This window comes from Stenella coeruleoalba, assembly GCF_951394435.1.
Source record: "Stenella coeruleoalba genome assembly, chromosome: 4".
Lineage (NCBI taxonomy): Eukaryota > Metazoa > Chordata > Mammalia > Artiodactyla > Delphinidae > Stenella > Stenella coeruleoalba.
This window is the reverse complement of record NC_137149.1, coordinates 117,222,134-117,234,996: the sequence shown is the minus strand read 5'-3', so window position 1 is coordinate 117,234,996 and position 12,863 is coordinate 117,222,134. Positions and strand designations below refer to the sequence as shown.

Genomic DNA, 12,863 nt, shown 5'->3' with positions numbered 1-12,863 from the left:
CCCACCCCTCTAGGTGGCCACAAAGCACCAAGCTGAACTCCCTGTGCTATGCTGCTGCTTCCCACTAGCTATCTATTTTACGTTTGGTAGAGTATATATGTCCATGCCACTCTCTCACTTTGTCCCAGCTTACCCTCCCCTTCCCCATATCCTCAAGTCCATTCTCTACTATGTCTGCATCTTTATTCACATCTTACCCCTAGGTTCTCCTGACCAATTTTTTTGCTTTTTTTTGAGATTCCATAGATATGTGTTAGCATACGGTATTTGTTTTTCTCTTTCTGACTTCACTCTGTATGACAGACTCTAGGCCCATCCACCTCACTACAAATAACTCAGTTTCATTCCTTTTTAAGGCTGAGTAATATTCCATTGTATATATGTGCCATATCTTCTATATCCACTCATCTGTTGATGGACACTTAGGTTGCTTCCATGTCCTGGCTATTGTAAATAATGCTGCAATGAATATTTTTGTACATGACTCTTTTTGAATTATGGTTTTCTGCGCAGCAGTGGGATTGCTGGGTCATATGGTAGTTCTATTTTTAGTTTTTTAAGGAACCTCCATATTGTTCTCCATAGTGACGTATCAATTTACATTCCCACCAACAGTGCAAGACGGTTCCCTTTTCTCCACACCCTTTCCAGCATTTATTGTTTCTAGATTTTTTGATGATTGCCAGTCTGACCGGTGTGAGATGATATCTCATTGTGGTTTTGATTTGTATTTCTCTAATGATTAATGATGTTGAGAATTCTTTCATGTGTTTGTTGGCAGTCTGTATATCTTCTTTGGAAAAATGTCTATTTAGGTCTTCTGCCCATTTTTGTATTGGGTTGTTTGTTCTTTTGATATTCAGCTGCATGAGCTGCTTGTAAATTTTGAAGATTAATCCTTTCTCGGTTGCTTCATTTGCAAATATTTTCTCCCTTTCTGAAGGTTGTCTTTTTGTCTTGTTTATGATTTCCTTTGCTGTGCAAAAGCTTTGAAGTTTCATTAGGTCCCATTTGTTTATTTTTATTTCCATTTCTCTAGGAGATGGGTCAAAAAGGATCTTCCTGTGATTTATGTCATAGAGAGTTCTTCCTATGTTTTCCTCTAAGAGTTTGATGGTGTCTGGCCTTATATTTAGGTCTTTAATGTATTTTGAGTTTATTTTTGTGTATGGTGTTAAGGAGTGTTCAATTTCATTCTTTTACATGTAGCTGTACAGTTTTCCCAGCACCATTTATTGAAGAGGCCGTCTTTTCTCCACTGTATATTCTTGCTTCCTTTATCAAATATAAGGTGACCTTATGTGCATAGGTTTATCTCTGGACTTTCTGTCCTGTTCCATTGATCCATATTTCTGTTTTTGTGCCAGTATCATACTGTCTTGATTACTGTAGCTTTGTAATATAGTCTGAAGTTCAGGAGCCTGATTTCTCCAGCTCCGTTTTTCTTTCTCAAGATTGCTTTGGCTATTCAGGTTCTTTTGTGTTTCCATACAAATTGTGAAATTTTTTGTTCTAGTGCTGTGAAAAATGCCAGTGGTAGTTTGATAGGCATTGCATTGAATCTGTAGATTGCTTTGGGCAGTATAGTCATTTTCACAATGTTAATTCTTCCAATCCAAGAATATGGTATATCTCTCCATTGTATCATCTTTAATTTTTTTCATCACTGTCATACAATTTTCTGCATACAGGTCTCTTGTCTCCTTAAATTACGTTTATTCCTAGGTATTTTATTCTTTCTCCCACGATGGTAAATGGGATTGTTTCCTTAATTTCTCTTTCTAATCTTTCACTGTTATTGTATAGGAGTGCAAGAGATTTCTGTGCATTAATTTTGTATCCTGCTACTTTACCAAATTCATTGATTAGCTCTAGGAGTTTTCTAGTAGCATCTTTAGGATTCTCTATGTATAGTATCATGTCATCTGCAACCAGTGACAGCTTTACTTCTTCTTTTCCAATTTACATTCCTTTTATTTCTTTTTCTCCTCTGATTGCAGTGGCTAAAACTTCCAAAACTATGTTGAATAATATTGGTGAGAGTGGGCAACCTTGTCTTTTTCCTGATCTTAGTGGAAATGGTTTCAGTTTTTCACCATTGAGCATGATGTTGGCTGTGGGTTTGTCATATGTGGCCTTTATTATGTTGAGGTAAGTTCCCTCTATGCCTACTTTCTGGAGGGTTTTTATCATAAATGGATGTTGAATTTTGTCGAAAGCTTTCTCTGCATCTATTGAGATGATCATATGGTTTTTCTCCTTCAATATGTTAATATGGTATATAACATTGATTGCGTATTTTGAAGAATCCTTGCATTCCTCAGATAAACCCCACTTGATCATAGTGTATGATTCTTTTAATGTGCTGTTGGATTCTGTTTACTAGTATTTTGTTGAGGATTTTTGCATCTATGTTCATCAGTGATGTTGGCCTGCAGTTTTCCTTCTTTGTGACATCTTTGTCTGCTTTTGGTATCAGGGTGTTGGTGGCCTAGTAGAATGAGTTTGGAAGTGTTCCTCCCTCAGCTATATTTTGGAAGAGTTTGAGAAGAATAGGTGCTAGCTCTTCTCTAAATGTTTGATAGAATTCACCTGTGAAGCCATCTGGTCCTGGACTTTTGTTTGTTGGAAGATTTTTAATCACAGTTTCAATTTCACTGCTTGGGATTGGTCTGTTCACATTTTCTATTTCTTCCTGGTTCAGTCTCGGAAGGTTGTGCATTTCTAAGAATTTGTCCATTTCTTCCAGGTTGTCCATTTTATTGGCATAGAGTTGCTTGTAGTAATCTCTCATGATGCTTTGTATTTCTGCAGTGTCAGTTGTTACTTCTCCTTTTTCATTTCTAATTCTATAGATTTGAGTCTTCTCCCTTTTTTTCTTGATAAGTCTGGCTAATGGTTTATCAATTTTGTTTATCTTCTCAAAGAACCGGCTTATAGTTTTATTTATCTTTGCTATTGTTTCCTTCATTTCTTTCTCATTTATTTCTGATCTGATCTTTATGATTTCTTTCCTTCTGTTAATTTTGGGGTTTTTTTGTTCTTCTTTCTCTAATTACTTTAGGTGTAAGGTTAGGTTTTTTATTTGAGATATTTCTTGTTTCTTAAGGTAGGATTGTATTGCTATAAACTTCCCTTTTAGAACTGTTTTTGCTGCATCCCACAGGTTTTGGGTCGTTGTGTTTTCACTGTCATTTGTTTCTAGGTATTTTTTGATTTCCTCTTTGCTTTCTTCAGTGATCTCTTGGTTATTAACTAGTGTGTTGTTTAGCCTCAAATGTGTTTGTATTTCTTACAGTTTTTTCCTGTAATTGATATCTAGTCTCATAGCACTGTGGTCAGTAAAGATATTTGATACAATTTCAACTTTCTTAAATTTACCAAGGCTTGATTTGTGACCCAAGATATGATCTATCTTGGAGAATGTTCCATAAGCACTTGAGAAGAAAGTGTATTCTGTTGTTTTTGGATGGAATGTCCTACAAATATCAATTAAGTCCATCTTGTTTAATGTATCATTTAAAGCTTGTGTGTCCTTATTTATTTTCATTTTGGATGATCTGTTCATTGGTGAAAGTGGGGTGTTAAAGTCCCCTACTATGATTGCGTTACTGTGGATTTCCACTTTTATGGCTGTTAGTATTTGCCTTATGTATTGAGGTGCTCCTGTTTTAGGTGCATAAAAATTTACAATTGTTATATCTTCTTCTTGGATTGATCCCTTGATCATTATGTAGTGTCCTTCTTTTTCTCTTGTAATAGTCTTTGTTTTAATGTCTATTTTGTGTGATATGAGAATTGCTACTCCAGTTTTCTTTCGATTTCCATTTGGATGGAATATCTTTTTCCATTCCCTCACTTTCAGTCTGTATGTATCCCTAGGACTGAAGTGGGTCTCTTGTAGACAGCATATATATGGGTCTTGTTTTTGTATCCTTTCAGCCAGTCTATCTCTTTTGGCTGGAGCATTTAATCCATTTACATTTAAGGTAATTATTGATATGTATGTTCCTATGACCATTTTCTTAATTATTTTGGGTTTGTTATTGTAGGTCTTTTCCTTCTCTTGTGTTTCCTGCCTAGAGAAGTTCCTTTAGCATTTGTTGTAAAGCTGGTTTGGTGGTGCTGAACTCTTTTAGCTTTTGCTTGTCTCTAAAGCTTTTAATTTCTCCATCAAATCTGAATGAGATCCTTGCTGGGTAGAGTAATCTTGGTTGTAGGTTTTTCTACTTCATCACTTTAAATTTGTCTTGCCACTCCCTTCTGGCCTGCAGAGTTTATGCTGAAAGATCAGCTGCTAACTGTATGGGGATCACCTTATGTGTTATTTGTTGTTTTTCCCTTGCTGGTTTTAATATTTGTTCTTTGTATTTAATTTTTGACAGTTTGATTAATATGTGTCTTGGTGTGTTTCTCCTTGGATTTATCCTGTATGGGACTCTCTGTGCTTCCTGGACTTGATTAACGATTTCCTTTCCCATATTAGGGAAGTTTTCAACTACAGTCTCTTCAAATATTTTCTCAGTCCCTTTCTTTTTCTCTTCTTCTTTTGGGACCCGTATAATTTGAATGTTGGTGTGTTTAATGTTGTCCCAGAGGTCTCTGAGACAGTCCTCAATTCTTTTCATTCTTTTATCTTTATTCTTCTCTGCACTACTTATTTCCACTATTTTATCTTCCAGGTCACTTATTCGTTCTTCTGCCTCAGTTATTCTGCTATTGATCCCTTCTAGAGAAGTTTTAATTTCATTTATTGTGTTGTTCATCACTCTTTGTTTGCTCTTTAGTTCTTCTAGGTCCTTGTTAATGTTTCTTGTATTTTCTCCATTCTATTTCCAAGATTTTGGATCATCTTTACTATCAATATTCTGAATTATTTTTCAGGTAGACTGCCTATTTCCTCTTCATTTGTTAAGTCTGGTGGGTTTATGCCTTGTTCCTTCATCTGCTGTGTGTTTCTCTGTCTTCTCATTTTGCTTAACTTACTGTTTTTGGGGTCTCCTTTTTGCAGGCTGCAGGTTCATAGTTTCAATTGTTTTTGGTGTCTTTCCCCAGTGGCTAGGGTTGGTTCAGTGGGTTATGTAGGCTTCCTGGTGGAGGGGACTAGTGCCCGTGTTCTGGTGGGTGAGCATGGATCTTGTCTTTCTGGTGGGCAGATCCACGTCTCGTGGTGTGTTTTGGGGTGTCTGTGGCCTATTATGATTTTAGGCAGCCTCTGTGGTAATGGATGGGGTTGTGTTCCTGTCTTGCTAGTTGTTTGGCATAGGGTGTCCTGTACTCTAGCTTGCTGGTCATTGATTGGAGCTGGGTCTTGACATTGAGATGAAGATTTATGGGAGATTTTCGCTGTTTGATATTACTTGGAGCTGGGAGGTCTCTTGTGGACCAGTCTCCTGAATTGGCTCTCCCACTTCAGTGGCACAGCCCTGACACCTGGCTGGAGCACCAAGAGCCTGTCCTCCACAGGGCTCAGAATAACACGGAGAACAAAAAGAAAGAAAGAAGAAGATAAAATAAAAGAATATAAATTAAAGTAAAATAAAATGAAATAACGTTATTAAAATAAAAAAAATTATGAAGAAAAAAAACTTTTTTAATTAAAAAAAAAAAAGTAGACAGAACCCTAGGACAAATGGTAAAAACAAAGGTATACAGACAAAATCACACTCAGAAGCATACACATGCATACTCACAAAAAGAGAAAAAGGAAAGAAAAAAAAAAAAAAATATATATATATATATATATATATATAGTTGCTCCCAAAGTCCACATCCTGAACTTGGGATGATTCCTTGTCTACTCAGGTATTCCACAGATGCAGGGTACATCAAGTTGATTGTGGAGATTTAATCCGCTGTTTCTGAGGCTGCTGGGAGAGATTTCCCTTTCTCTTCTTTGTTCGCACAGCTCCCGGGGTTCAGCTGTGGATTTGGACCCTCCTCTGCGTGTAGGTCGCCTGAGGGCGTCTGTTCTTCGCTCAGACAGGACAGGGTTAAAGTAGCCGCTGATTTGGGGGCTCTGGCTCACTCAGGACGGGGGTGAGGGAGGGGTGCGGATGCAGGGTGAGCCTGCGGCAGCAGAGGCCGGCGTGACGTTTCACCAGCTTGAGGCACACCGTGTGTTCTCCCAGGGAAGTTTTCCCTGGATCATGGGACCCTGCATTGGCGGGCTGCACAGGCTCCCAGCAGGGGAGGTGTGGATAGTGACCTGTGCTCGCACACGCTTCTTGGTGGCGGCAGCAGCAGCCTTAGCGTCTCGTGTCCATCTCTGGGTGCCGCGCTGATAGCCGCGGCTCGCGCCCGTCTCTGGAGCTCCTTTAAGCGGCGCTCTTAATCCCCTCTCGTCACGCACCAGGAAACACAGAGGTAAGAAAGTCTCTTGCCTCTTCGGCAGCTCCAGACTTTTTCCCGGACTTCCTCCCGGCTAGCTGTGGCGCACTATCCCCCTTCAGGCTGTGTTCACGCAGCCAACCCCAGTCCTCTCCCTGGGATCCGACCGAAGCCCCCATTAAACTTTATTTTTTTTTTAAAGGTGATTCTAGAAAATAACAAATGTATTTTGTTTGCAATATGGTGCTATTTTCGGTGTTAACTATTTTCCCAGAAGGAGGCAGATGGTTGGTAGACAAAAGAGGAAATTCTAAAAACTCTTAATCCTTCATATATAGTAACTTTTACCTGAAGATACTGAATATATAACTTCTGCATTGTTTCCTTCATCAAGATCCTTTGCAAACACAGTTGTAACCAACATATTTACTGGTTGACCTTCCAGAACCTGTCATTAAGACAAATGACTTACAAATTAGTCAGTGAAATTTAAAAAAGAAATATCAATGAATCTTTAAGTTACAGAACACATTACTACTAAGCATTATTTTTTAAAACTACTTTTAAATCCACACAAAATGCAAATGTCTACCATATAAAAGTTATATGGGTGTAAAACCATGAAAAAAATCCACATTACAAATTTAAATGTTTTGCTCAATTTGAACAAATTATCTGCAGCATTTAATCTAATTTTGAGAAAAGAAATAAAATTGACTAAAAAAATCTTAGATTTTTGATGCTTTTTAAGAATTCTGGCACTTTCTTATTCATCCCTTTCTTTTAAAAGATCCAAAATATGCTAAACATAAACATAAGCCATTATTTCAGGAAACATACCTTATTAATTAACAGAAACTTTCCTGAAATTCTGAAATGTACATGTGGAATTGAGCTCCAAGTTTAGGGTCTTACTGCCTAATTAAGCCATGATACATAAAATGATATATTAATAAAAATCATAAGGATAGTATCATAATGTTCTGCATTGGTAGAATTTTCTTTAAATATGATTTTGGAAGATAAAGTTAAAGTTATTAACTTCCTCAATACCTATTTCGAGGTTTTCAATATGCATACCTGATCTCAATTTGAACGCCCAATTGTTGCAGAGCAATAGCTTCTCAACGTTTTATTCATATAACCCTTTCATTTAAAAAAAGTATGAGTTCCTCCAAGATACATTTATTAATTATGTACATGAACTAATATGCTAACTTATTATGTACATTATAAAACATACAAAAACATGGAAATGAAAAAGATAAGATCATGTAAATATAATGAGAAGTTTCCGCATGTGCCTGCAAAGATCAAATGCTACAATCTCTGGCTGCACGTCCCTCCACTTTAGAGCTACAGATTGTTCTCCTATCTTCAAGTAACCATCTTAGAGATGTGTTTCAATTGCCCACAAGGAGCTGTAGACAAAGAAAGGCATGCAAATTACTGAAAAAAAACAAGCCATGTCTGAGCAATACTGATAATGAAGTACCATGACGTTTGCATACAACAGACAGAACTACATTATCATAAAACCACTGAATGTGTGATCCCAATTAGCACATATAAGCATTTTCTTTTCTTGTTTTAATTGTGTTTTTTTTTTTTTTTGACATGTGGACAATTCTAACTCTAGAAATGTATGCATTTCCACACAAGACTGACTGGATAAATTCATGCTTTTTACCACAAGATGGTGCTCAAAACAAGTAACTAAGAATACTACAAACGTTGCACGGCTACTTGGCTCCACATACCTTGATGTGTAATTCCTTCCCAGGGAGGCACTGTGGGAAATATGGCCTGTTATCGTTGATGTCAGTAACTGAGACATACACCAGCGCGGTGGCGTTTCGAGGATGGGAGCCGTGGTCGGTCACTAAGACAGTCACCTGATGGTGCACCCGTTGCTCATGATCCAAGGCCACCCAGCTGATAAGTTCGCCTGAGGAGCACAGAGCAGGATGAAAGAGGCTGACGCTTGTACTAGAATTGTGGCTTTATGAACCACCAATTAAATCTCAGACCAATTCCCAGAAAGGAAAATCAGATATAAAGCTCTAAAAGCACAACTTCCAAGACCACATGCTTTAGTAATCTAGCTCTGCTGTTGAAAGAATTTTCTGAAGTTTCTTCTGCCATCTTCAATTTGTCATTCTTTGTATTTCAAATTATCTACCATCAACCATTCGAACTAAAGAATGAATTCATAACAACAAATGATAAAATACTCTGTGGTAATTTAATAATAATTTAGAAGATTTAAAGTTACAGCACGTCTCCCTTCATACTGAATATACAGAAAGCACCTCAGCTCTGACATCACAAGGTCTGGTTTGGGCGCCCGTTTCTTCACCTCAGGCACAGAAGGACCTCTCTGACCCTACCTCCTAGGGCTATCAAACATTAACGCAATCATAAATTTAAAAGGACTCTGTAAGCTGTAAATTATTACAAACGTGGGAGTTGTTATCATTACTTAAGATAATGGCAAGGTACCTTCATGAAAATCAAATACATTCCTAGGTGATGGTTTGTCTTTTATGTATAGAGTTATTTATTTTTATCTCACAAAATATTTGTATAGTGAGGACAGTGACTTCCCAAATAACTCTTCATGCTTTACAAGCTATATTTTACATATTCTTGCTCAAAACTGTTTTCTAGGCGACTAGCCTCGTGTTTCATCCACAGACTCCGGCATAAAATTGTAACTGCCTCTACCTACCGCCAAGGGCCATCTCTGGTAGCCCATCTCCCACTGCAGAGTTTCAACAGACGTTAATATCCTCACTATTTATGAAAATATCTATTTGTGATAAAGTAATCGAGAAGCAACTACTACCTAACATTGCCATTACCAAGATCTTTTTGCCCTCTTCCTCCAAATGAAATGTGTAGAACAACTGACAGTGTGTAGAACAAAACAAAAAGTGAAATCAGGAACAACAACAAAAAGTTCATATTTGGATAAGTTGCTGAATTGGTGAAGGTATAATGCAGTGTTTACCATATCCAATTACTATATCAACTATATTTATAAAGTGTTTACTATAAGTGTGATTCTAACAAAAATGACAAAGACCACAGCTTCATCTTTAAAGTTCCAAAATGCAATTCTTCTAGGAAAACCCTAAATCCTGAATGGCAAACAGATTTTTATTTGCCGCACCAACTCTGACTGACATGTAGCAGCTGTTCGAAAAGACTAGGAGGCTCAGCTGGGGCTGGGCGTGGGGTTCCACATAGGGTTCCGTGGGAGTGAGGTTTCGGGTCACTACCTGAGGCTGCTCAGAGCCCCGGATGTGGAGGGCGTGCCTGCGTGCTGCGCATGCATGCCACGCACTGGAGGATGTCGTCAGCCCCTGCGCTGCCCCACTGTCCCCAGCCCCAGTGAACAGGAACAGCTTACGAGTATGTAGCCTTCCAAGCCCCTTCATAACACTTTAACTCTTCACCACCACCCCCCCACACACACACCCCCAGAGCGGGACACAGAGCATGGCAGCAATTGTCTCATTTTTTCAAGGTAAGGAAACTGAGTCCCAAGGTGAAGCTTCTTGCTTCTAGCCGTACAGCAATTCTAGGAATGGACACCTGGTCTGAATCTGGACTAACTGTGGGAAAGAGAAGATCATGGGGGAACCGAATGTATATTTCAACTTCTTTCGAAAAAAATAAATTACTGAGTGCAGTAGAAAACCTAGAGAACTATCTAACACGTGGAAGTAAAGAGCAAGCCGGACCATCCTGTGCAGCCAGTGCAGTCTGTGCCTTGCTGCGGGGCCCAGCTCAGGACTGAATGGGAGCCGAGATCCAGCTTGCAATCTCAGCAGGCCTTGTGACCTGGTGTAAAGCTCCATCTGCTGGAGGAAGGGGCACCTTTTCCTAATCCACACGATAGGTACTTTGAAGGTAATCAGAATTGAATTCAAATTCTGTCCCACTATAGAGCAAGGGGCACCACGTACAAAGGCCACAATATGAATGGTGCCTCCTGGAATTGTACAAAGTGGTGACCTTCTCACTTCTTTCTAGCTCCGTGACCTTGGGCATGTTACTTGAGCTACTCGAGTTTCAGTTTCTCCAACTACATGGTTGCAGTATAAACATAGTTCATTTGTAGGTATTTGCAGGAATTAAAGACTTTGTAAATGTATACAATATAATAACATTTGTATATTTAACCTAACTAATTAAGACATGAAAAAAACCTCAGTGTAAATATTTGCCCTTTCCCTGTGTTTCCCTCATCAAAATGAGAATGGAGAAATATATCAAAAGAGTGACTTTGAAATCTTAACTTAAAATCTTAAAAAGTGGATTATTCTCTAGTTTTTCACTGATGACATTTATACTTTATAAAATATTATTTGAAAAATTTTAAAGACATCTACAAATGAAAAAGAGTGGTTGGGCGGGGGGGGGGGGTGGAATTAGACTTTACACAAGAATTTAGTCCATTTCTGAGTGTACCTCTAATTCAAAATAAGAACCATATACGGACAGTATGTGGGTGTGAGGCAAGAGAAATACGAATCATTTAAGGGAAAATTCTGTTCAATTTTGACTTCACTTTAAAAATCACAATACTATAATCAAGTAAGATATTTACTAAAAACTGTAATTTTAACTATATGTTTGCTAAAAGATTTGAGTTTTGTCAATTCCAATTTTAAAGGAATAAGTGCAAGCTACAAAATGCTACCTGTATTGGGATTCATCTTGAAGAATTTTCCATCAGACAAAAGGAAATATGACAGCTGTCCATTCTTCCCCGAGTCTCTGTCAATTGCTGTAATTTTGCCTATTACCCCTTGGGGAACAGGACTCTCCTTGACTTTCAGAAACAAGACATCATGCAAGAAGGTGGGGGAATTGTCATTCTCATCCAGGACATGAACAATTACTGAAGTGCTCACATTTTGTGACATTCTGTCCTCCGGGATCCAGGCAAACACTCTAAAATTATATGTTTGTGTGGATTCATAGTCGAGCTGTCGCCGCAAATAAATCCAACCCGTGTAAGGATGGATGCCAAACGCAGCCGAGTCTGGGCCGGACTCCAACGAGTACAGGAGCTGCGGGGGTGTGTGCTGTGGGCCAAGCTGGCAGGCCTGGATTTTCAGGACCGGGGTCATCAGTGAGAGGGACTCACTAACTTCCGCTTGATAGACCAAATGCTCAAAAGTTAAAGACGGGCTTTGCTCTTGTTTTTCAATAATGACCGTCAGCACTAACAGGGATGCCTGAGGAGGAACGCCGAGATCCTGGGCCATGAGGGTCAGAGTGCACTCCTGGGGCCCAGCTCCTGCCAGGCTCTCGTTGAGGTACACCACACCAAGCCCCGAGTCAACGGAAAAGATGCTCGGGCTCTGACTGGCAATGGCATAGCGGATGACCCCGTTGGGCCCGCTGTCTTTGTCTGTTGCACGGGCGTGGTACAAGGCTGTGCCAGTCATTGTGCTCTGGGATATCGTAACCCCATCGGAGGCTTTGTGAAACACTGGGCGGTTGTCATTGACATCGATGACAGTTATGTTGACCTCTGTGCTGCTGCAGGTGGGGGAGCTGCCGAGCTGTGCCTGGATGGTGAGCACAACCACGGGCTGTGTTTCGTGATCCAGAGGCTTCTGGGTTCGAATGGTGCCCAGCCATGGGTGAATAAAGAACTTTCCGTCCAGATCACCAGAGGAGATCCTATAAAGAATTGGCTCTGAGGAATCTGAAAAGGAAAAAAAAAAAAAAAAAAGAACAAAATGAAAAGAGAAAGCAATCACTTTATGCCAAAAGAATGTACCTACTGGAAACAGAACTGAAAGCATTAATGTATATCATATCCACAGAGAATACAATGCAATGTCTCACATCTTCCTCGGCTCTCCAAAGCCTGTTGATAAGTGGACACATGGTTTCAGATGTATTAGTGGACAAAAGTAATGTCCAATGGACAATGCGCAAGCCACGGGTTTCACCATCTTCCTTACCTCTTCTTGTATTAAGTAAAAGGGAAAGGTATTCAGAAAATAACGTGGATGCCTGTTTTACAGTCTGTTTTATATATTTGAGGAAGCAAAGTCAAGTTTACACTGGTGTTTCTCTATGATATCTATCAATAAAAGGCAAATACCCTCCCTAAAATTTAAGGAAAGGAGAGAAGATGGGTTAGGGTTACGGAGCATGACAAGATCTTTGGACAAGTAATTCACTTCTAAGAATTTTTCTTGCAGAGAAATTTGTACAAGTCATATAAGGATATTTGCTTGAGTATTATTTGGACTAGCAAAAATGATTGTAAATCATTCAAATTGATAGCAAAAGGGAAATGTTTAAATAAATACTATGCAACTTTTAATTTTAATGAGATGGAATGATGTCCAGTTACTTGGAAAACTGTCCACAATATACAAAGTGAGGAAAAATGGTCATTGTAGAACAACAAAGATAGTTGGATGTATTTTCATTAAAAAATTTTTGGAAGTGTGTGTGTGTGTGTGTGTGCACGCACGCTTTGAAGAATGGGTTAAAAG

General features: G+C 38.9%; 1 protein-coding gene across 1 annotated transcript in view; it reads right to left on the bottom strand.

The window, feature by feature from the left end:
• DCHS2 (dachsous cadherin-related 2) overlaps positions 1 to 12,863 on the bottom strand; it is a gene marked incomplete at both ends in the record, with an annotated part of 285,989 nt that overhangs the window by 103,644 nt on the left and 169,482 nt on the right. Inside the window, 3 exons of the mRNA XM_079920434.1 lie at positions 6,679 to 6,778; positions 8,091 to 8,278; positions 11,042 to 12,058. Coding sequence (XP_079776560.1) covers positions 6,679 to 6,778; positions 8,091 to 8,278; positions 11,042 to 12,058 — 1,305 coding nt within the window. The remainder of the gene's footprint in view (positions 1 to 6,678; positions 6,779 to 8,090; positions 8,279 to 11,041; positions 12,059 to 12,863) is intronic.